This window comes from Spea bombifrons, chromosome 2, assembly GCF_027358695.1.
Source record: "Spea bombifrons isolate aSpeBom1 chromosome 2, aSpeBom1.2.pri, whole genome shotgun sequence".
NCBI classification, from domain to species: domain Eukaryota; kingdom Metazoa; phylum Chordata; class Amphibia; order Anura; family Pelobatidae; genus Spea; species Spea bombifrons.
This window is the reverse complement of record NC_071088.1, coordinates 108,913,372-108,938,593: the sequence shown is the minus strand read 5'-3', so window position 1 is coordinate 108,938,593 and position 25,222 is coordinate 108,913,372. Positions and strand designations below refer to the sequence as shown.

Below are 25,222 nucleotides of genomic sequence, written 5' to 3'. Positions count from 1 at the left end.
TTATGCCGCTGCTTACCTGGACGATGTGGTAATTTTTTCGTCTGACTGGAAAAGTCACCTCGGTAAGGTACAGGGCGTGTTAGACTCCATTAGTGATGCAGGCCTAACCATAAACCCTGAAAAATGTGCAGTGGGTCTGGAGGAAGCAAGATACCTGGGTTATATCATTGGTAGGGGGCTGGTTAAACCCCAGATCAATAAGATTGAGGCGATACAGAACTGGCCTAGGCCAGTAACAAAGAAACAAGTGAGGGCTTTCCTTGGCATAACCGGGTACTACCGTCGGTTCGTGCCCAATTTTGCCTCCATGGCCACACCATTGACAGACTTAACAAAGGGTGGTAAGTCAGTGATGGTAAAGTGGAACCCCGAGGCAGAAAGGGCTTTTCAGAGTCTGAAGTCTGTCCTGTGTGACCAGCCAGTGCTCGTTTCCCCTGATTTTAGGAAACCATTTCTGGTTCAGACAGACGCGTCTGCTAGAGGTTTGGGGGCAGTTTTGTCACAAGTGGTTAATGGGGAAGAACACCCAGTGCTGTACTTGAGTAGGAAACTGACCCCAGCCGAGGAAAATTATGCCATAGTGGAAAGGGAGTGTCTCGCCATCAAGTGGGCGTTGGAGTCCCTGAGATATTATCTCCTGGGCAGGGAATTCGTGTTGGTGACTGACCATGCTCCTCTGGCATGGATGAAACAGAATAAGGAGAGGAATGCAAGAGTGACGAGATGGTTTCTCTCCTTGCAAAACTTTAGATTTACAGTGGAGCATAGACCAGGGAAGTTACATGGGAATGCGGATGCGTTGTCCAGGGTGTACTGTATGGTTGCTGACGCTGTCCAGACCTCTGGTCTGGAGTCGACGGGGGGGATATGTGGTAAAGTGTATGGGAGCGTGGTTGATGGTATATATATCTCACCTGGTTACCTCTGCCAGGCATGGTAGCAAACCCAGGTGCTCTCAGGTGAGGCTTCCTAAGCTCGTTACTGGGGAGGAAGCCTTAAAAGAGAGGGCTGTTAAGTTTGCAGGTGAAGGGAGAAACTGAATGAAGGAGCAGCTACAGCCAGCGCTGCAGCTCACCAGGTATGAAGCTTTACCCCATACAAAACTGGTTACTTTGCTTTGCGTCAGACCTTAGGCTGCTAGAGAGGTATCCTGCTGTTTAGTTAGAGCCGGACAGGCTTATAGTTTGTTTTGTTTACAAGGTGCTCTGTGACTACAACATCTAAATAAACGCGCTTTTACGTTGGAAACCTGTGTGAAACTGTCATTGCCGCCCCATGCGTGAGCTGTCCCCTACAACTCATTTAGCTTTAGTTTTGTCATTCCCCTTGAATATATGTATTGTAAGAAATGCTGCGTAAATTGTTGGCGCTATATAAATAAAAGATAATACTATACTTGTTACAGCAACAAGATTGAATAATTAAGAAAATATTTTTCTGCAGACCGTCATGGTTAGGAAAACCCGCAGCTGACTGGCTGATAAAAGAGTGAGATAGACCATTTATTATCAGAGGTGTTCTAAAGTAGCACACATATAACTTTCAGTTACTACAAACAACCAAATTCAAATCTGCCCTGCTATGTGCTAATGGCACACACTGAAAATAATGCAAATCAATTCAACCATCCACACATTTACTAGCGAAAATACAATGTTCATCTTCAGAGGGTAACAGGGTGCCTGTGCAGGTGTGACTTAATCAGCATCGATGGAACACATATTACAATCTGTTGTAAAGATGTTCTGCAGCAGTGCTGCTCAACTACTATACCGCTGCACCACTCCTTGTCTGTATCTAGAAACTAGACTCACGCTTTCGTATTCGGGCGAACACAAAGGGTGCGTTTTCCTTCAGCCCGAACACCGAACAAATGAACATGGCGGCGTCAAAATATATACGAAGAATCTTCATGTTCATCTTTGTTTACTAATCGCCCTGTTACCTTTCCCATATAGCCTACCTTATCTATGCAGCATCGCAGGGGTTAATGGGAGCGTAAATCCGTAGGTTTGCCATCAGGACGCAAAGGGCCGTGCAAGCAACTCTATTGGTCGCCGGCAGGGGCCTCCTCTGGTATCAACCAATTGGTTGATGCTAGAGGCCCCTGCCGGCGATCAATAAAGTAGTTCTTACGGACCTTTAACTCTTGTAGTGGGGAGACCAGTGGTCTCCCCCAGCCAAGTTGCGACACCAGGATTTAAAAAAAGCAGGGGGCTCATCAACCAATGAAGTGCCGTGTTAATCCCTTCTACAAAAAAGAGGAAGAAAAAAGAACACGAAGAATGCACACAAATATTCGCCCAAACCGAACACAGGAACAGGCGAATATTCGTGGAACACAAAGATTTTTTCTCCCACGAAGAAGCTGTTGTAGCTGCAAAAGGGGGGGCAACTTTTTATTGATGTCTATGTAGTTCGGTGTCCCAATACTTTTGTCCATATGGTGTATTCACATTGCAACTCCCCCATGGATCCCATTTTTGAAGTATCTTTTTTATTCCTAAAAAACAAAAACGATTTACTCCGCATACACCCAAATGTCTGCAGTACGTTATCTCCACTGGGTATGTCGACACTGTTACACATATAGTGCTCCACTTCCAGATATATTGCTCCGTTACCAGCCTCTACACTAAGTAGGCGATGTGGGGGCATTTTTTCGCATGATGTACCAGGTACATCACAGAACCGATGAGCTCACTTGGGCATGCTGTACCTGGTACGTCACCAGGCACGAAGGAGTTAAAAATCTATTGTTTTTATTAAAAACTATTGATGGTTTTGTGTTATTACCTACACTAGCAACCTGTGATCTAGCCTGTAATTTAGGGTGTCCATGCATTATTTACTTTTGTGTGTGGCTGTGATTTATTTATATATATATATATATATATATATATATATATATATATATATATATATATATATATACTCTATGCCTGCAAATACAGGGTTTGTATGTCTGATTCTGTTTATTTGATCTATACTTTCAGTGCTCTCTTTTTATGTTAATTCCAGTTTATCTATACCTCCAAAGCTGCGTTTGTGTGTTATTCTTTATGTGAATAATGCTATGATTAACCCTTTTATTACCCACAACCGTAAAAATTAGCTCGTTTTTCCATTTTCAATTTCAATCTCACACGAACACCAGCAAACTATAACTTTTCTAACAGGCATGCCGAAATGGTTACATAGTGACCCTTCACCTTCCCCGGCATGCATTGCGCAGTGTATGTCTTCTGAACGCCGCTTCCGATTGGCTCTACTGTCTATGCTCTGTTGTGAGCGTCCTGTTTCCCGGCAGGCTCTGCGGCAGGGGAGCTCCAGGTACGGCCTGTGATCCCGTATTTTCCCTCTACTCGCCTGGTGCTTCTCGTTGGTGCGTCACGATCGCTCCGGGAAGCCGAGGACGGCCGCGGCAGCAGAAACGGTGGCCGCAGTGGTGGAAGAAGAAAAAGAGGCGGAAGGGGAAGGAGGAGGCACGGACACGGCTGATTTCTGAGGAGGCAGATAGAGAAGGCGGCGGCGGAGGTAACCGTGCTCCGGCGGTCGGTCGGTCCGCGGTACTGGGAGACGCCGCTGAGCTCCCAGTAGCGGCCGCCAGACACATAGCTGTCACGGCCAGGGATTCTGCAGTCGGCGGCTTGCGCCGCCGCTTTCGACGTCAAAACGGTAAGAGCCGGAGCTATTGCAGGGAATGCTACCTTGTATGCGCGGTTGTAACTGTCTGCTGAGTGTTTCGCTGCCCTGGGATAGCCAACAGTGAGCTCTTCAACAACATGACAATTTTGGATGACAGTCATGAGAGTTGTTGCACGACAGCTGGAAATCTCCATGTTGCCACCCCTTGGTTTTTGCAAATTGGGTGGGGGTACAAAAGCACGAATCATCCAGTCAACCACACGGCAGACACGGTTACTTTGCTGTGCATCGTTCCAGGCCAATCTGTCTGGTAGTAGTGTTCAGGATGGATTGGAACGGTAAAAGGCTGTAGCGGGGGAGACTATTTAGTAGGGAGTTGCAATAATCTAGACGGTTTATTGCTAAACTAAAAATAAAATGGAATTACCGTATTTACTTTCAGGGGAGGTTACTGCTCTGAAACTTGAGTTTTCCTGATACAGTACAGTAATATATGGCATCTCCGCCATGGCAAATGGCTGGGGCATGGGCAAAGGGGCAAATGCGTATGGGAGTCCTGCACAATGGCACTGCTTTCGTATTCTTGAATGCAGTTAGGTAGTTTGTGTGCAGTTGGGATTTTTCATAATTTGTGTTTCTGCCACAATTTCATCTTCATCAAGGGTTAATCTTCATGTAGCTAAGGCTTCAATTGTTGTGGTTCTTTACAGTTAATGTCTTGATTTGTTTGATTCGAAAATGTTTCAGCTGTCTTTGTCTTTTTTTATATACCAGGTAAGAAAAAGTGCAAGATGTCAAAATCCAGACGGAAGGTCACAGTAGAAAATACAAAAACTATATCAGATAGCACTTTACGTAGACCAAGTGTTTTTGAGAGGCTTGGACCTAGCACTGGCAGTGCTGCCGAGGTAAGGGCAGCATATTCTTGGGTAAATGTATGTATTAAGACCTACTTCAGTCTCCAGCTCTTTCAAGGTTCCAGACTGCTCAATGTGTAGCTTCCCATATGATTTCATGGTTTTGTTTAACCCATTTTCGTCTCTAGGGCGTGCCATCACATCCTATTTAGTGCCAACCACAATAAGGAAAAAACAGTATGTCTAATTACATTTAATTATATAGCGCCAACAGGTTCACACACAATAACAAATTGGTACAAAGGAGAGGCGGGCCCTGTTCTTGCAAGCTTACAATCTAGTCTAAGTAGAACAGTAGGAGAGGACTTATGTATTTTGCTCCAGCAGGAATGCTTTTCTACGGGTAGGAGGATCAGCCTGAAGTCGTCCTCCGTCGGCAGAAGCCAGGATCTATGTCCTCAAAGATAAATTACAATGGCACTTGGTGCAAGCGACATGTGCTATTAGATAATGCTGAATGCTCAAACCTCCGATCATGTATTCTCTTGGTGGTTGTAGCATTGCCAGTTGTATCTGTAGAACCTTGTCCACCCCCTTGCATTGGCTGATGACAGTAAGCCAGATCAGCAATGCAGCTCTCTAAAGCCCTTCTTACTGATCACTGTGGTGTTTATCCCTAAAGTGAGAGTTGACAGTAGAGCTGCAGTGAAATCTCACTGACTTAACTATATATTATACAGGGCCAGCCAAACTCGTCCTGCAGCAGTAGCTCACTATTGTATTTTTGCCCTGCAAAATGAAAGTGAGATCTTACTGTAATCTGTGCTTTTGCTAACCATTAACTGGGATGTTGGCATTAGTAAGCAAAATTGCAAGAAATTGGCTTTTATTTTTCCTCTATTTTTAGTCATACTAAATGATGCACTATACACATAAACTAACTTAAAAAAAAACTTAAAATAAAACCATGTCTGTCGTTGCAAAACAATTGTGTCTGAGTTTGCTAAACCTGAAAAAGTAAATCAAAGTTGAGCTATCGTATGGGTAAAATATAGAAAGGGCTTCCGTGTGTAAGGTGGCAAATGCTTTTGTCATGAAAGGGGTTAATCTTCCAGAGGCGGAAAAAAATGTATATTTTCTGTGTTTCAGACACAATGTCGTAATTGGATGAAGAGTGGCAATTGTATATATGGTAACACCTGTAGATATATACATGGCCCGTCACCAAGAGGCAAAGGCTACAGTAGTTCGTACAGAAGGTAACTTGTATTGAGGATTGTTTTCCTGATACAGTACGATAATATCGGTTGTGCAGATGAATATATTGTGATTTTAGGAGTATTAAATTATCCATGATTTTGGTGCATAATGCTGAAACTTTACATGCATTGATGTGCTTTCACATTTTAAATCTGTTGACAAACATTTTTACATATGTAGCGATGCAAAATAAATATACTAGTCAAGGAATGGTCATAGAACAAGTCACTTACATAAATGGCAACCGTTTCCAGTCTCTTAAAACAAACTTATGATTAATGTTCCATTTCCACAATTAGCTAGAGTTGATTGGTACTTTAGTATGCTGGGATGTATAACACAGTGGCGAAGGAGATGTTTTCTTAAGTGACTTTTTCCCCCTCTGTCTCGATCTTACTTTTCTAATTTGATTTTAGATCACCTGAAAGACCCACTGGAGACTTGCGTGAGAGAATGAAAAATAAGCGAGGCAGCAAGCAAGATTTAGACTCGGATCCACAGAAACGTGCTGCTGACGAAGCCGCATCTCCTACAAGGGTATGTATCCTGCAAGAGCAAGCGTGTTCTTTATAAATATGCCCTCATGCCCTTTTACCATGTACCATTGTGTAGTTGAACTAATTACTGATCTTGCTTTTCAGGGCAGCACTCCTTTTTATTTTATGTTATTGGAAAATTATGCTTGGAAGCAAGATAGCAGAAGTGCTAAAAAACATTTAGTCCATACGTGTAAAACAAAAAAATACCCTTCGTTTTTAAGTGATTAAACCAGTGTGTGATATGTGATTCGTTTATTTGTCCTTGTAAAGAAGGATTCATCCAGGGCAAGGCACGGAGAAAAAGAAGATATTAAGATTACCAAAGAGAGGACTCCGGAGAGTGATGAAGAAACAGCTGAATGGGAGATGACTAGAGATGGTGAGAATAGGGGTAAATAAATCAGGAAAACTTTCTTGGCATACTGTAAACTTCTGTTTTCTTCTCTTGCACATGTTGTTATATAAAACGCACCAAATCTTCTGAATTCTATTTTGATGCAGGTGGCCACCTTCGGAAAGGGAGTGAGTAAAAATAATTGCATAGCCTAGAAAATTAGTCGATATAGCTAATTTATGTTTTAGCTTACATAGTCGGCTGTGCAGACTAGGGCTGCAACTAACGATTATTTTAATAATCGATTAATCGGCCGATTATTTTTTCGATTAATCGATTAATCGGATAAAAAAAACAATATGCAAATTTTTCGTTTATTTAAAAGAATTTAATGAACTGGATGTTAAAAAACAACTTAAAATTTACATTAACATTCTTATTTTGTTATGATGTAATAAAAAACAATATTTTCAAAGTACAAGAACCCAAACACAATATTTATGAAACAAAATAACCCCAAACATTCTGAAAAGAGGTGGACTATTACTGTTCAAGAAACTTTGCCCCAGCACTTTGCACTTTGCACCCAGCACTTTGCACCCAGCACTTTGCACCCAGCACTTTGCACCCAGCACTTTGCACCCAGCACTTTGCACCCAGCACTTTGCACCCAGCACTTTGCACCCAGCCCTGGCACTTTGCACCCAGCACTTTGCACCCAGCACTTTGCCCCAGCCCTGGCACTTTGCATCCAGCACTTTGCACCCAGCATTCAGCACTTTGCACCCAGCACTTTGCACTTTGCACCCAGCCCTGGCACTTTGCACCCAGCGCTTTGCACCCAGCCCTGGCACTTTGCACCCAGCACTGGCACTTTGCACCCAGCACTTTGCACTGTGCCCCTGCACCCAGTCTCTAACTCTGCCCTGCACCCAGCCCTGCCCCCACATTCTGCCCTGCCCCCACACTCACACTCTGCCCTGCACCCACTCTGCCCTGCACCCACACTCACACCCTGCCCTGCATCCCCACCCCCACTCTGCCCTGCACCCAGTCTCCCACTCTGCTCTGCACCCACACTCACACCCTGCATCCCCACCCCCACTCTGCCCTGCACCCAGTCTCCTGCCCTGCACCCCCCACCCCCACTCTGCCCTGCACCCCCACCCCCACTCTGCCCTGCACCCCCACCCCCACTCTGCCCTGCACCCACACTCACGAACCGCTCTGTGCGAATGGAGCCACTCGCACAGAGCGAACCGCTCTGTGCGAATGGAGCCACTCGCACAGAGCGAACCGCTCTGTGCGAATGGAGCCACTCGCACAGAGCGAACCGCTCTGTGCGAATGGAGCCACTAGCACAGAGCGAACCGCTCTGTGCGAATGGAGCCACTCGCACAGAGCGAACCGCTCTGTGCGAATGGAGCCACTCGCACAGAGCGAACCGCTCTGTGCGAATGGAGCCACTCGCACAGAGCGAACCGCTCTGTGCGAATGGAGCCACTCGCACAGAGCGAACCGCTCTGTGCGAATGGAGCCACTCGCACAGAACGAACCGCTCTGTGCGAGTGGAGCCACTCGCACAGAGCGAACCGCTCTGTGCGAGTGGAGCCACTCGCACAGAGCGAACCGCTCTGTGCGAGTGGAGCCACTCGCACAGAGCGAACCGCTCTGTGCGAGTGGAGCCACTCGCACAGAGCGAACCGCTCTGTGCGAGTGGAGCCACTCGCACAGAGCGAACCGCTCTGTGCGAGTGGCTCCATTCGCACAGAGCGATTCGCTCTGTGCGAGTGGCTCTGTGCGATCCGTGCACATAGACATGAAGAATACTTACCTCCGGAACGCGTCACATCCGTCACGTAGCTAAAAGAAGGCGGAGACTGCAGAGCGTGTAGCAGAAGCGGGGAACGCTCGCGGAGGTAAGTAAAAGGAGCCGAGTGCTCCAACAACGAATTGATCACTCGATTAATCGATAACGGAAATCGTTATCGATGATTTCCGTTATCGATTATTATCGATTTTATCGATTCGTTGTTTCAGCTCTAGTGCAGACTTACCCTGAGTTCTTATCTGCCATTTTCAATGGTTGCAAAGTTGGAAATGTGCTATTATCAGCATATCAACAAATTGAATGGCCCGGACAGCAGTATCATTCTATTAGTCGTTATGGTGATAAGACTACTTTGCACTAGAATCATATTTATGCATAAAACCCCAGTGACTCAAAGCATGCTAAACAAATGTTTAGACAGTGAATGCATCTAACCTTACACACATATAAGCCTCTTATAGGACAGCCTCTTCTTTAGAGAGGCTGTCAGGGACATTAGACTGTCCCTTTTTAAAGATGGTTTTGCAGAAAGGCCAAAGCTTTTATAAAATACAGTATTTTAGTCTATTCTTAAAGGATTTTTTTAAAACCTGACATGAAGCTAATGCATACAAAAAAAGTAAGCAAGTTGTTAATTCTTATTCAGGGCAGCACAATGCGTATGTATTTTTGCGTAGGAAGTAAACGCTGTGTAAGAGAACGTTTTGTTTAATGTCTCGAATGCGATGGTACAGTGGGTTCATCTTCCTGTACAATAAGGCTGCATTCTAGGGACAGGGTGATAGGGCCACTGATTGCTCTATGGAAGCATGAGATGTTAAGAATAAGGGGTCTGTTTATTTAGAAGTCTTGCATTTAAATGCAGGCAAAATGTATGACTCCTTATCTAAAGAAACCCCAAAAAACTTTAATCTAGCAGACATTGATGTTCAAATAGAAAAGGTGATAATGCTAAAAATGCTTTGTACAGACAATGTTTTACCATTTTAAAACTAGCTCTTTATTACTGCTCTTGTAGTTGAAGTGATTTTGTGATAAACAGTATAAATTAATAAATTAAGCTTTGAAATGTGCCTTAAACACACCTCTTAGCGGTGCAGGGGCTGGGAAGCTGATCAGACTGTGCATGTATTGGCGTTTTGCATTTAGATAGCCACCAGCTTGCTTTCACAGTAGGTAGATCTTCGCTTTTGTCTGAAGTAGAGCGTACAAGCAGTGCGCTGACTGCATATTCATGAGTTAGTTCCCTACCCTGTGGCTAATTATAAGGAGTAGTAACACTCCTACTGTTTTTATGGCTTTAATGAGGCTGCAAATACATATTTATGATCAGTTTAGTGTAGCTGGAGTGAAATTAACTTTTTTTTTTCCCACGCGTAGTTTTGGAACATCTTTTTGGGGGGAATGAATAAGTATTTGAGGTTGTCTTTTTATAAAATGTATTACCTCCAATGTAGCTGTTTTGTCTTAATTGAAGTATGTTGGACTCAATTGGGCAGAGGGCTGGTTTTGAGCTACAGGCAAACTTTGAGAGTCATGCTTTCATGAATACAGTTGGTATGCTATAAATCTCACCATCCACTAACACCCATGTTAATTATAATTATACAACAAATTCAGTCTTATGCTCACAGGAACTTAGTGTTCACAACTTTAAATACACAGACAGGTACTCACACAATTGATATGAGTGTCACCCCTAAGGTGACTATCATTAACTCTCCTGGAGGCTGAATCCTCCTATTGATAGTAGGCTGCTTTTCAATTCACTATGCATAATGAAGGGCCTATGCAAGCACGTTTCTCCATCTTCTGTAATGCAATGTGTAAAGAGACTTTGAAGAAATCTGGATGCTTTTACTATGCATAATAAAAGTCCCCCCCCCAAAGCTGTTCCTGCATCAGAAGCTCACCAGGGATGTCATAATGTTTAGTGAAGTCTGCAATGCAACTCTCCGCGAATAAACCCTTCTGTGTTTAGCGACCCTATAAATATTGCTTAAAATAGCAATAACCTTTCAAAAAGGAAAATTCAACTTTGTCATCTTATCACTAGGTAAAACGAGGTAAAAAAAGATATGATTATGTATTTATTTTCATGTGATTCATGTTCAGATTCTGAGAACGGGGATGTTAACTACGATTATGACCATGAGTTGTCACTAGAAATGAAGCGCCAGAAGATCCAGAGAGAACTGATGAAGCTTGAACAGGAAAACTTGGAAAAACGAGAAGAGATTGTTATTAAGAAAGAGGTTAGTGCGCCAGTTGTGCTAAAAGTAGTTCTGGTAATAGCCATGTGGATCTATGTTTAATTCGGTATAAAATAAATAAAACATTTCTGATGTAATAGTTAATATATATAATTTGAATATAGTTATTAAACCTTAATGGGAGACTCCAGTCATCATATTCACTTTAAAGCATAGTGCCTTGGCTTATTTGTTCTTCCCTCAAACCTTTGTGCTGTCCATCGGGCACCTTCCTTTCTACTCCAGCTGCCTTGGTTTGCGTTCAGAATCCACGACACCACCTTTATGTGCCCACCGGTTATCCCTGTGTCTTGCTGTTAAGCTTTAGTGCCTCCCAGTGTCAATAAAGTCTCCTGTAAACTAATGCCATGTTAAATGTGTGTATTGGCATACCTGTTTCTTCTGTAACATGCATATTTGTTTCCTAGATCTCACCTGAGGTTATAACCAAAATGTCACCTTCGCCAAGGAAATCTAGTAAGTCTCCTAAAAGAAAATCCAGTCCTAAAGCTACCGTTCCTGTGACCAAAAAAGAAAAGAAGGCGGCGGTGTCCCCACCTCCGTCTGAACTACCAGGAAGGTGAGCTTGCAGTCTAGCACATCTGTCTGTTTGCAGTACATTATATTTTGGGGCAATGCAAGGATCATATATATATTGAGTTATTACTCCACTGCAATATCTACTATGTAAAAGTTTCCTTCTTTACCACAGTGGCAGTGACCTATTAGTGTGCTTTTTGGTTTTTGGGGCTGTGGAAACAATGCTGTTGCTTTTAATTTTTAATAACTTAAATTATGGCTGCTGCTTCTCCTGGGTTAAGTATAGTTTGGCTGTGTTTTTTTTTTTTTTATATTTCTGCATCTAGTATTTTGTTTTCATCATTTATTTATTTTTTAAGATACACAAAAGGAGCACAGGGCAAGAAGAAAGGACCTCGTACTCCTAGTCCTCCTCCTCCAGCTCAAGAAGAAATTTCACTTTCAAAGAAGCACAAAGACAAGCATAAGGCAAAAGATCGTGTAGAGGACAGATTAAAGGATGTGAAAGATCGAGGTCGAGAAGTTGATAAGCACCGTGATAAAAAAGACAAGCAGAGGTTAGCATGGTGGTTGCGCATCCTGGCTGCATGCTGATGGTGTAAAGTTCACCATCAACATTGGTTGACTGCTTGCCGGAAGACGTGATACATTATGTATATAAGAATATTTTCGGAATGCATCCCCCCTCCTCTGCTTTGTTTTTTGCACGAAGTTAAATCCATTTACAATGTGTTTATAGTCTATTTTCATATACCCTTTTATTTCCCCGTGTGCCTACTTTGGCATTCATGTAGTGTGCCCTGCAGATTTCAACAATGATACAAAAACCTATGCGTGTGGCATATTCCTGTAATCTGGAGATTCATTTTAACACATTTTGCTGGGCTTCTCTGCAATTGCATATAATCTTAGGAAACAATCCATGTATATTCATACTAAATGTTGGACTATACATCTAAAAATTGTATCAAAAGAAAGCTATCTATCTTTAGAAGAAAAAAAAAAAAACAATAAAAAGGAGAATGGTGGTTAAGGAAACATAGTGTGAATATGCAATAAAAGTCTCCAGGCTTTTGGGGGGGAAAACACCCTAAATTGTTTTTAAAATTTTAATAGGGACGTATCTGAGGGATCACACAGGCAAAAACGATCCCCCAGTCCAGCAGAACGCTCGGCCAGCAACTCGTCTCACTCTAGGGATTACTCTCCTCCGCCACGAAGAAGACACACGTCCTCGCCCACGCCCACCAAGTCTTCATCTCGTAAACATACCCTCTCCCCTTCTCGCAGGTAAATATTAGGGGCAAATAACAGTTGGCGATGCAACCTGTGCACTTAAAGACAGTACCAAGAGATAATAGTGTTCCACCATTTGTATGTATTGGTGAAACATAATAATTCCATACATGTGACATTAGGTAGTATGTGACATTACATATGAAGAGTTAGAGTGGCTAACAGTCAGTAAATCTAGTCACTTTGGCTGCTCAGACTCTTTAATGTGTTCATTGTAAATGAATAATTAAGAGTTTTATGCGATTGGGCACTTGACACTGCCTTGCCTTGCCTTTGTCCACCTGCAGTTCTATATACTCGCTTTCAAGTAATTAGGACGCTTCTGCATCTCCTTAGTGTGGGTCCTGAATACAAAAAATAATAAAGCACATTTTAATATATACTTTTCTCTCCTCACAGATCAGTTTCCCCCTCTGCACGACATCATTCTCCCATGTCCTCCAGACACCATTCCCCTTCTTCACAATCGGGTTCCTCCGTGCAGAGACCCTCGCCTTCTCCTCGACGTAGGAGATCCCCTTCTCCTTACCAGAGAGGATCATCTCCTGGTGGAAGACGCTCTTCCTCTCCATACAACACACACGCATCCTCTCCCCATAGGAAGAGAAGCCTTTCTAAGCATCGCTCTCCAGCCAGAGAGAAAGGGAGACATGATCGCGAAAGAACGTCGGTTTCACAGGACAGGCGACATGACCGGAGAGATGGTATGTGTGTCCCAAGATGCCGTAGTGAAGTCTATCATTTTTCTGAAATTCTACAGTTGTGCATTTTACAATCCAATGCACTAAATAAGCCTTTATAAAAGTGTTGTTATATAAAATTATTCCCTACTATTGTAGGTAGCTGATATTAAAATGTAAATGCTTTTGAACTTGTTAGTTCCCTATGCTGTTTTTGTTCAATGTTTAGCAATTTAATTGTTATTATACAAAATATCACTTCATGTTTACATTTGAGAGAGCAAAGCAGAACTTGGTTGAATAAGCAACACCGTGCAGACTCTCTATTCTTCCGTTTTTTATTTGTTTTTGTTTTCATCATCATTTTAGTATGTTGATTTGGGTCCAGGACTAGATCCTGCTTTTATAACTTATCTGTGCCAGTGACCCACTAGTTGGATGAATCCCAAAAGGAGACCCTTTCACTTAGATCGTGGCACGAGGGAATTAATGAAAATTAATAATCCCAACGATAAATGCACTCAGTTTGTGGTTAACATCTGTCTGGAATAGTAGTCATTGCCATATTTGATTTTTGCCATTACATTTTCCAGCAGTGTAGAATAGGCAAACAGGACATAAGTAGCCCATCACATTAACAATTCTGGATAGTTCTGATCAAAAGAGCTTAAAATCTATAAGCTAAGTATGTGACCCCCTACGTAGTGCAGAAATATGAACCAAAATATGTTTATGTAAGTGTTTGTTTATAACACATCTATATCTGCCTTATATCCGCTCTCTTGTTTTGCTTAAATGTAATACACCTTGACCCAGCTGGTACATGTACAGGCTGATGTTAAACACTGAATCATGCAGGACCAATTTAACCCATCTAGCTGGGTTGACAAGTGGCATGTGCTTCATAACGCATAGATAATGGTATAATATTTTTCGTTGCATCAGGTGTACAGCTCTCTGATTCCACCAGTTCCGTTATAAATTAATTTTATTTTAAAATGTTTCTTTCTAATGTTACTCATACACCGTTCGTAATCTTTCAGATACAAGAGGAAGAAAAGACAGAGAAAGAGATGATAGAGACCATGACCTGGAACCAAGTGGCTCTAGAGATCATAGAGAAGACCGGGAAACTCGTGATGGTCGAGATCGCAGAGACGTCCGGGATAACAGAGACCGTAGAGAACCCAGGGATTCAAGGGATGGCCGTGAGAACAGAGATACTCGGGATTACAGAGACAATAAGGAAAGCCGTGAGCAGAAGGATTTACGCTCTACTCGGGATGTCCATGACTACAGAGAGCGGGAAAACCGTGAAACCCATAGAAAGGATGAACAATATGATGACCGCAGCTACAGAAGAAGCCATGGCAGAGAAGAGTCTACACGTGCCGAAACACGAAGTGAAAACAGGGGTGAATCCCGAAGTGAGAACAGAAATGACCGTAACGGTAGGACAAGGGGACGTGCTCCTGATTCTGAAAAAGGTAAATAGCTTTTGAACAGAATATTTGTATTTCATAAAAAACTGCAAAAAAAACAGTGCTGCTAATTTTTGTTGGTTTTATTCATGCTTACCATGAAGATCTAACAAAAGTTTTATAACATTGTTTGCAACCTTTGTTCACTAGATTGTTTGTTTGAAACATCTGCAGTGGCAAGAAAAAGTGAACCCTTTGGAATCAAAAGCATTTATGTATAAATTTGTCTTAAAATATGACATGATCTTCATCTGATTTACAATAATAAAGAAATAGTCTGTTTTAACTAATGGCACACACTATTGTATTGTTCTTGTCCATATTGAGTACATCCATTCAGTATGGGTTGGAAAAAGAATGTGAGCCCCTAGATCAGGGGTTCTCAAACTGCGGACCTCCAGCTGCTGCAGGACTACATCTCCCATAATGCTCCTTCAGCTAAGGGGCTGGCTGAGGAGTATGGGAGATGTAGTCCTGCAGCAGCTGGAGGGCCGCAGTTTGAGAACCCCTGCCCTAGATTAATCACCTGGAATCCAAACAATGAAACAGGATTGGATCTGTGTTTTTAGAGCTTCATTGACATAAAAAAAAAAAAAAAAAAAAAACATTCCACCGTGTAGTTTGCTATTCTGAAGAAGCATCTGCTGATGTGAACCATGCCTCACAAAAGAGAAATCTCAGTAGAGTATGGCGCAACACAGAATGCTCAATGAGGTAAAAAAAGAACCTTATTACCCTAAACGTGGAAGTAGATCTACTACAAAAAAAAAAAACATCAGCTTTTCGGAGTGGGCCAGTCAGAGCCCAGACCGTAACCCATTAGGGATGCTGTGGAATGACCTTGAGAGAGATGTTCCCACCAGGCATCCTATGAATATGGCTGACGCTTAAGCACTTCTGTAAGGAAGAATGGTCTGAGATAGTTGTGTAGTTCTGATCTGCAGCTACCAGAAGGTTTTTGTTGCCAAGGGATGTTCTACCAGTTATTAAATCCAAGAGTTCACTTACATTTTCCACCATCGCTGTGAATGTTTAATGGATGCGTTCAATAAAGATATGAAGGATGATCATTGTTTGGCTGTTATTCGCTTAAGCACATTGTGCTTGTCTATACATGTGGCTTGTCTCTGGAAACAACACAAAACCTAATGTTTTACTAGAGAATATTTATATTTATATATTTTATATTATATATATATATATATATATATATATTTTTTTTTTGCCTTTTTCCTTTATTCCAAAAAAAGAAACATTTAGAGCATTGCCATAGAAACAGTGAAGTCATTGGTAAGGTCACAGGCCATTTAAAACTTGCAGTTCTCTCTGCTCTTGCTGAATGTTAATGATGGCATCTATTTTTTTACCATTGTTCCATTAACCTATGCCTCTTCATAAATGAGACAATCTGAGGTTGCCTTGGAGAACAAATTATGCAAATATTTAAGTTTTATTTTTAATACAATATCAGTTTTATGTTGATCGTTATAAGCATTTTTTTTCTCTCCTATTTACTAGCTGTTAGGGGCGCAAGAAGTTCTCAAGCTGAAGGCCACAGTGGTAGCAACTATCACGATAACTGGGATTCCCGCAGTGGCTATACAGAAAGAGACAGATATGATGGCCGAGAGCAAGGAAGAGACTCGTCCTTTGATCGTAGACACGGGGATCGTGACCGTCGCGATAGGGAAAGAGGTAACGTGCATTGACCGATGCGTTTGTGCGCAATACTAACCTAGGCATAAAACAATGTAGCTGGAGTGTTCATTGAATGGGACTGTATGCAAATACGCTTAGCATTAATAATAATTTAAACAAAAAAACTACAGCACCCCACACCTTTCAGGTTTCTTCTGCATTTTTCTCTCTTGTGAAACTATTGCAGGAAGGTTCGTCGTGTAGGTTCCTTTTTGACCATCAGCCAATACTGGTGAAAAGCAACTGTTACTTTTGAAATTCATGCAGGCAGGTGTAAGGTAGCAAGAAGATCCTGTACATCTGTATAAAAAAAAATATAAATATATATTTTGCTTTCATTGACAGATCAGAGGCAGACTTCCCCAGCACGGCATCCAGCAAGGAGTGATGATATTGAGCGTGAAGAAAGGAGGGATGAGCGTAGAGTGGACCGCACAGATGAAAGGAGGGATGATAGACCCAGAGAGCGTGAAAGGGATAGGGATAGGGAGAGAGAACGGGAAAGGGAACAAAGGGAAAGAGAGAGGGAGAAAGAGAGAGAATCCGAGCGAGAACGAGCCCGTGAGCGGGAGAGAGAAAGAGAGAGAGAAAAAGACAGGGAGCGGGACAAAGAGAGAGAACGTGACAGAGAAAGAGAGAGAGAACGAGAAAGGGAGAGAGAAGAAAGGGAGCGTGAGAGAGAGCGTGAAAGGGAGCGTGAGAGCGCACGTGAAAGAGAACGGGAAAGGGAGCGTGAGAGGGATCGTGGCAGGGAGAGAGAGCGTGATCGTCCAAGGGAATGGGAAGAAAAAGACAAACTGAGAGAAGATCGCAGAGATAAAAGGGAGGATGCACGGGAAGAGAGGAATCCAAAAGATGTCCATGAAGATCGAAAGCCTAAGTAAGTATCCGCTTTATGCCCATTATTTTAATTACGTTTTCTGAATTTACCTTGCATGATGAGGTCTGCATCACATAGAAACATGTTGCATTTTACTCACCGTTCTTACTGGAGCTTATGCATTTAGTTTCAGAAATTAGCCCTGTAATAATTTTCTGTGAATGCTATATGAATTCCTTGAAAAACCTACATGGTAGGTTGATCTTCAAATATAACTGGATCAATAATCCTTGCTCTAAAAGTCTGGAAGCGATGTGTCTTGCATATACATGTTACAATTGTGGGGTGTTACATATGCAATACCATAACACAGAAACAGGACAGTGTGACGATAGTCTTGATTAAGGCACAATGATTTTCAAAATCGGCTACAGAAATGGGGTACTAAAATTTTTTTTATTTTTTTTAATTCATGCATTTTGGGCAATTTACCTGTGTTTTAATGTACTTCTCCCATTCTAGGAAACGCCACAGAAACGAGAGCAGTCCCAGTCCGCGTCAGTCTCCTAAGCGGCGTCGGGAACACTCTCCCGATAGTGACACTTACAATAGCGGTGATGATAAAAGTAAGACCTAACTGATGCCTTTTTTCCTTATATAAACCTTTAAAGTTTATTTTAATGTTTGCTTGTGATTATGAAACATCCAGAAACCTGCAGTATTTGCTGTGACCACCCTTTGCCTTTAAAACACAATCAATAAAGGTCTAGCACCCTGTTTTCAAACATCTGCCCTATCCATGCATTAGTTAGAAAGAAAAAAAAGTCTGCAAGGTTAAGAAAGAAATGGTTAGAAAAAGTTGTCTAGGAGCTTTATATCTGGCAGTGTATGCTGATGGCTATTAAATGGGTGCGTGTAAATAAATGTTATATGAAACACAACGTGGAGAAGGTGTTTTTTTGTAGTGTGTTGGAAGAGAACAGTGGGATGAGCCACAACTGTACAAAGACCAAGTAACATAATGAGCTCCCAGGCAGCTAAATGGAAATGTATAATTCATTTCAACATACTGAGCCATTTAACTATTCATTTTCTATATTCACAAAAATATGTTTAGGGGAAACGATGCTTATAGGCATAGGTTTACTTTTATCATAGTTGTCAATTGCCTGTCATGGGAAGACTTTTTAAACTTTAGTATGTTTAGCATGTTGAACCGTTTGCTCCGCTAAAGTGGTAATATCTGTTAACATGTCTTTGTAGATGAGAAGCACAGACTGCTAAGTCAGGTAGTTCGACCTCAAGATTCGCGCTCGTTGAGCCCTGCACACGTTAGCGAAGAAAGGCCGTCTCGATGGAAAGAGGATGAGCGTAAACCAGACAGAAAAGAAAGCAGCAGGCATTATGAAGAGCCTGAAACTAAAGAGAGAATCTCCAAAGTGGAAAAGCTACGTGAACACGTAGCAGAAGCTGCTGAGAGTTTAAAGACTAAAGAACCAGAAGTGGCTCAGCATAAACAAGAGGAGGCTACTGATAAGATTCACGAAGAGAAGGTGAAGAAGCCAAAATTGCAGAAGAAGGCTGCAAAGAAAAAGAAAGAGGAGGAAATTGTGGTGGAGAAAACAGTCCCTGAGCCTGTAATTGAAGAAGTTAAAGTGTTTTCACCCAAAAAAGTCCCGAAAAAGAAAAGCGTAGAGAAAAAACGTAAGAAATCCAAAGGCGACTCAGATATTTCTGATGAAGACATTGCATCTCATAGCAAAAAAAAGAAAGGCCCCAGGACTCCTCCAGCAATTGTTGCGCCTGCTATTTTATCTGCACCTGTAAAGGAGGAAATCCCAGAAGTTCCACCTGAGAAGATCGTAACAGAAACCTTGCAAGAGAAAAACACCACATTCAGTGACTGGTCTGATGAAGATGTACCTGAAAGAGGAGAGGCAATACCTAGAGACAGAATTACTGAAGAGGTAATAAAGAAGCCTCCCAAGAGCAAAGTGGAAAAGGAAGAGCCTCGACCAGCTGTTATGGAAGAGCCTCCACTCCGTAAGCCTACTGAACAAAAACGTAGCAGCAGCATCTGCAGCAATCAGAGCCGGACTTCTAGCCGCCTCCGGTCGCCTTCTATCGATTCTGTTCATCGCGGGGATGACCACGCTGCCAGGAGGAGGTTGTTGCATGGTAGCTCTAGGGATCAAGAGAGAAATAAAAGCATCGAGCCCACTAGTGAACGCAAGTCTAGAATTGATCAGCTAAAGAGAGGAGAACCTAGTCGCAGCACTTCTTCAGGTACTTTTTATGAATATGGAATGTAGCTTATGGTGTGGGATACAATGGCAAACGTACACATTCTACACTTGTGCGCTGTTATGTACTGGGCACAGTAACCAACATTTTCCCTCGGTTACAAGCATGGTACCGATGCTGTTTTTAAGTAGTGCTCTGCAGGCAAATATATATTGTAAATCTACCTGTCATCTGTACCGTGCTTAAGGGAGACAGACCAGATTTTCAAGGTAGTATCTGACGCGTTTTTTCCACAGTTAATTTGTGATCACATAAAGACTACTGCTGTAAAACTGAAGCCTGGTTTGAACAGCCCTTTACTGTGTACAGACTTGATGTTTAGCTTCAGAGAAACACACACAGCCCAGGATTCACCCATAGCAATCATTCAACACAAAATGTGCATGTCATCCGAGGTCAGATATAAAAGCATTCATTTAAAAGGTCATTGCAGTTCTACCAGTGACAGCTTGTTGAGATTTCAGGAAAAGTATTCATTGAGTGTTTCTTGTAGTGGCAGAATGACAAGGTAGGCCATATCTATAAGAACTGTTCTCATGGAACAAACGGTTATGTATGATTTTTTTCTTTGCAAGTTGTCTTTAATGCTACTTTGTATATAACTATTCACCAATAACGCGTTAATGAATGATGTTTTAGATCGTAGAGATTCACGGAGCCACAGTTCACGAAGAAGTTCACCTGAATCTGATCGTCAAGTACATTCCAGATCTGGGTCATTTGACAGCCGGGAAAGGGCCCCCGAGCGAGAACGCTATGAACTTGACCGCGAGAGGGAACGGGAAAAGGACAGAGAGCGAGAACGGGAGAGGAGAGATGGAAGACCAAGAGACTGGGAGAGAGAAGCTGATAAGGAAGGGCCCAGAAGTAGAGAGAGAGATAGAATAAGGGATAGGGAAAGGGACAGAAGGAGAGAGTTGTTGGAAAGAGAGCGGGAAAAGGTGGTTTCTGATCCAGCAGACAAAGAAAAAAAGCGACTTCTTGATGACCTGTCAGTGCTGGTAGAGCAAAAGCGTGATCTCAAGGAAAGAGACGTTGACAAACATTATGATCCTCCTAGCCGCAATCCACCAATTACTGGGAGAATGGAGAAAGAGGGGGACAACTTGCAAGAATTGGTGAATAGTCGTAAAGCAGAAAAAGCAGAGAGTTTTGATGGTAAGGCAATTTTCCTTTCTATAAGTTTCTGGATGGCAGGCACCCACACTTTAACACACAGACCCTGTCATACCCCCAAACCCGATAAGCCATAACTATTAAAATGACTATTGTATAGGGTGCTATGTAAGGGATGGATGTGGCCCTCTGAAAAACATGTATGTGGGGTATATCTGTAGTCTGGATGTTGCCGAACATACATTTGGTAATTGTTCAACAGTGTAGGAATTCAAGAAATTCAAAGAAAATTGAGAAAGAAATACTAACACTCAATGATTATTTTTTTACATGTTTCTATGGTTCCAAATGAAAGCCCTATTCTAGTAAGCAAATATTGTGTAATTTGTGTGGGTACATCAAACACGGAATAGGGGAATCTTAATGAAATCCACATATGGTAAAAATGGCAAAAACGCTCTGGGACGTAAGGTACCAAAAACCCCTGGGACTGAAGGCGTTAAGAATTTATTAATATCACGTAGGTAGTTATGTATCGTATGGAAGTGTTCTGTTCAGAGTAGCTGGTAGCATGGAATACTGCTTCGGCAGACGACTGCAGACGATTGCTGTTTTTGAAGTCTTAACGCCTAGATGTATGTGCAGGTGATGATGATTCCAAACTTGATGATGTTCAGTCTGGGGACTCTGTTGCCGGCGAAGAATATGAACCCATCAGCGATGATGAGCTGGATGAGATTCTAGCAGATGATGCAGAAAAGAAAGAAGATCAACAGGACGAAGAGAAGCTATCGGGTGAGAACATGTGGATTCCCAAAACTTGGCAAAATTCTACTTCAGATAAAGGGTAGTAGAAACCTGGCATCAAATGGGCCCTAGCACTTTTAATGCTAACTGCTCATAGATCACGCAAACCCACCTCTAGGTAAAAATGTAGTGTATCCAGGGCTGTGTGCTAAAATTTTACATTTGCCTCTTGAGGGCGACAAAATGAGACAAAAATGTAAACTAGTAAAGTGTTTCTGGCAGATAACTGTAGGGGCACGTACCTGGAATACATTGGTGTCATAAATTACATATAGCTTTACGACACGTGTAACAGACAGCAACAGTCTACATTTGAACTTTACCTCTTGCTACATGATGCAGGATTCAATACAAGGAATCCGATACTTGGAAACACCATTTTATCCACACTATGCAGAATATGACATGAAACTGTGAAATATGACATGAAACCGTGTATAATACATTGGCTTCTTGGCTATATCATAGCATGTTCTTTTAATTGTTTAGATCCATTGGATGTAATTGATGTGGACTGGTCCAGTCTTATGCCAAAACAGACGAAAGAACCACGAGAGTCTGGAGCTGCCCTCCTGAAATTCACACCTGGCGCAGTCTTGCTACGTGTTGGCATTTCGAAACGCTTAGCAGGACCAACACTCTTTAACAAAGTTAAAGATGTCTGCCAGCAAGCATTGGAAAAGCCTAAGGGTAAGTCTATGATGGGGATATTATGGAATTTTTTTCACCTGCATTGAGCTTTTATCTGCTTGATTTTCAGCGTGTTCATATACTCAATGTTGACACTACGGGGAGGAGACTATTTTTATTATTTTTTTTTTTAATGCTTTTGGTTTTTTCATATTACTCAATTATATGTGTGATTTCCTATTGCTGCCTTTCCTTTTCTTACATGTTCAGTTGGCTTGTACAATTTCTGAATATTGCAAAATCTCATTTCATTGAGGCACTAGGAGTTGGTGTCTCAATGAAACCACAAAGACTAAATAAAATGTGTCTCCTCTGCTTCTGTGAATTAGTGGATGTCTGAGCAACCCACAGACTTACAGGAGAGTTTTTAAAATGCATTTTTCTATAGTAGCTGGTGTCAGGAACGTTAACGTATCTGCAAGTGCTGTAATATGTATTCTTCCAAAGCAAAATGAAAGCGCCTGCCTGACACTGAAGATGCAGGCCTGCTGCTGCCCTCTTCCTCCATGGCAGTACCATTCAACCCCATTACATTGGCTACCCACAAGGCTTTTCCATAGTGTAATGTGTGTTCTTGCTGCTGCTATTGAAAACATGCTGAGATGTTTGTTTATTGGCTTGAAACATTCACCGAGCCAAAGCCAGAGTGGATTGTGCGTGGGGTATATGATCAGCCGGGCATATCTCCTGCACGGCATTTAGCCGGGCCGTAGGGAAAGGGGCAAATGGGACAACATGAAGATTTAAAGGAACCATGCAGCATCATGCTTGAAAGTGTATGTAACGGGTTCACCAAGAGAGCTGTCGTAACTCCCAGAGATCACCCAGATGTATCCTCCTTTTGTCCTCGAAATCACTCCCAGCACCAGTCAGCATGTGCACCTTGGAACCCAATAAGTAGACACAACTACCTTGAATTAACCTTTTTATTGAACAGACTATAGCATATTTATCCACAGAAACATCAAGGCAACAGCGAGGTTTTAAACAACAAAAGGGCTCAATCGCATCAGTACATAATTGAGTTACATCACACAAGATTAAGACTTAATAGAACAATTATAAAGTTAAGTAATTTAAGGTGCAGGGAAACAAACTATGGAAGTGACCCCCCCCAGGAGGAACCATGGCCCAAATGCCCAGACTGAATGTGGGCAAGTGTCCATGAGACTGCAGCTCTCAGGAAGGGGCTTTGTCTGGCCCAGCAATGTAGTTCTGTTACAGTGTATATTATGAATAGTGTCCCTTTTTAATTGGAGGTAAATGTAAATTAATAGTAACCCTTCAGTAACCCTTCCTAAGCATGTTGTGTACTGACGTGTGTTTGAATATTCTTTTAGATGCAGAGGCCCTGTTTAAACATGACCTTGGTGCTCTAAATATGGCAGCATTGATGAGAAGGCAGGAAAGAGCTGGCTTGCTTAGCAATCTCGGACCTTGTTGTAAAGCTCTCTGTTCAAGAAGAGACTTTGCTATTCGCAAGCAGTTAGTACAAAATGACAAAGTGAGTATTTTATTTGCTTTTGGCAACATTATCTATTTCACTCTTGCCCATTTGTTAACGTAGTGTCGTGTTGTAACTGCTATTACAGTCTTTGGGCAGGAATGACTTCACCAATAGACACCGCAGTCTAAAGATGCCCCATAAAGTATGTCTTTTCCCTTAGGTATTCCTCAAATTATGCTTTCTTTTTATTTGTTTTTTGAGGACCAAAGAAAAGGCAGCTCGCTGCCCTATGAGTTACTTTATCTAGTGATTAACTTATTTTAGCTATGGATTTGTTGATGTAATTTCAGCTAACCTACTGTACCAACTTTTACTTTATTAAATCTTCAGGGCACTGTGAAGCAGACCTATTCAAACCCCCCCGTAATGGATAGTGAACTGTTACGATTAAGCCTGCGTCTTTTCAAAAGGAAACCTTTAGGCTGTGCGTTGGGCCAAGAAAAGACTGATTGCAAACCTTCTTCTCTAAACAAACAGCCAGAGACTTGTGTTTCTTAAACTGTTGAAAAACTGTTATGCGTATGTAGGTAACTTCTTTTTTTTTTTGGGGGGGGGGAAGGTTGCTGTTGGTTTTTTAATTCCCCTCCTTATGGTTGTTGACTATTGTTTGTCAATACACTTGTTTTAAAACGGTGTAGTTGATGTATAAAGGTTTCGTTTTTAAAAACAAAATCGGAGTTTGTGTTAATATTTTCTTATAAAACCGGTTGCATATTTTTCCTTCGTATTCCTTAATTTTCTATCGTATACAGGAGGTTTGTTTTTTATATACATGAGCATGCAGACATAAGATGGCTTTTAACAAACATCTGTAATTCCCAACTACAAAACACGCAGTAAGGGCCATTTAAATCTTGGCCTAGGTAATTGGGTGAACCGATGGCATCACTTACCCTACACCCACCTCCCAACATCACTGGAAGAACCATCTTCAGTACAAACGCATAAGAGTATGCAAGCTACCTTGGCAAGTTATAATAAACAGTGGGTCCTTTTCATTAGGCTGAGGATACTCTGCTGCATCAGGTCCCACAGGAGTCTATCCCTAATATAAAAAAAGTTCTGTTCTTTGTATACGTATCCCATACGCCTCTCTCACAGAGGTAGTTTTCACTGGCATGGGTTTCAGTGAAGTGTGTTATCTGGTTAATGGCGTAGCTGTGAGTGAGGCTGCGGTTTCCTCAGATGTCATCCATGGAGTCCTCCAATCCACTACCAACAAAGAAGAATCGGGTGGACTGTTCTTGCCTAAGGAGCCAGATGTAACGACATGAGCCATGGTAATTGGAAACAGGAAGTATGACCAACAGGGGCCTAACGTACCTGCCATACAGTTACTCACACCCTGAGGCCAAGCAACTCTCACGCTTCCCAGGCGAGTGGGTTCCTTATTGGGCACCTTTTATTTGACTCTTCTCTGCCTGACCTATGGAAAAACCAGCCAGTCTTCAATTTGAGTTTGATGCCATGTGTCTCCAGCACTGCCTGAACATCATATAGCATCCTTATCAGGCTGTTGTTGCCGTTGAAAATGCACAGTTGGAAAAGGGTAACATCCTCAT

The 25,222-nt window shown here is 42.1% G+C and overlaps 1 protein-coding gene across 2 annotated transcripts; it reads left to right on the top strand.

Annotated features, from left to right (window-relative positions):
- The first annotated feature begins 3,277 nt into the window (after window positions 1-3,277).
- ZC3H13 (zinc finger CCCH-type containing 13) lies at window positions 3,278-24,332 on the top strand. Of its 2 annotated transcripts, XM_053455525.1 has the most exons (20): window positions 3,278-3,678; window positions 4,423-4,556; window positions 5,655-5,764; window positions 6,182-6,302; window positions 6,575-6,683; window positions 10,585-10,724; window positions 11,150-11,301; window positions 11,621-11,818; window positions 12,378-12,551; window positions 12,957-13,261; window positions 14,281-14,724; window positions 16,237-16,413; window positions 16,762-17,296; window positions 17,759-17,862; window positions 18,500-19,522; window positions 20,180-20,698; window positions 21,302-21,451; window positions 21,953-22,153; window positions 23,494-23,657; window positions 23,991-24,332. In XM_053455525.1, exons 2-20 carry the CDS (start codon window positions 4,440-4,442, stop codon window positions 24,156-24,158), a joined length of 4,911 nt encoding a protein of 1,636 aa, XP_053311500.1. In that variant the 5' UTR covers window positions 3,278-3,678; window positions 4,423-4,439; the 3' UTR covers window positions 24,159-24,332. The 2 variants fall into 2 exon arrangements, with proteins under 2 accessions (XP_053311500.1, XP_053311501.1); XM_053455526.1 differs by lacking the exon at window positions 4,423-4,556 and having other exon boundaries at window positions 6,575-6,695.
- Window positions 24,333-25,222: the final 890 nt, after the last annotated feature.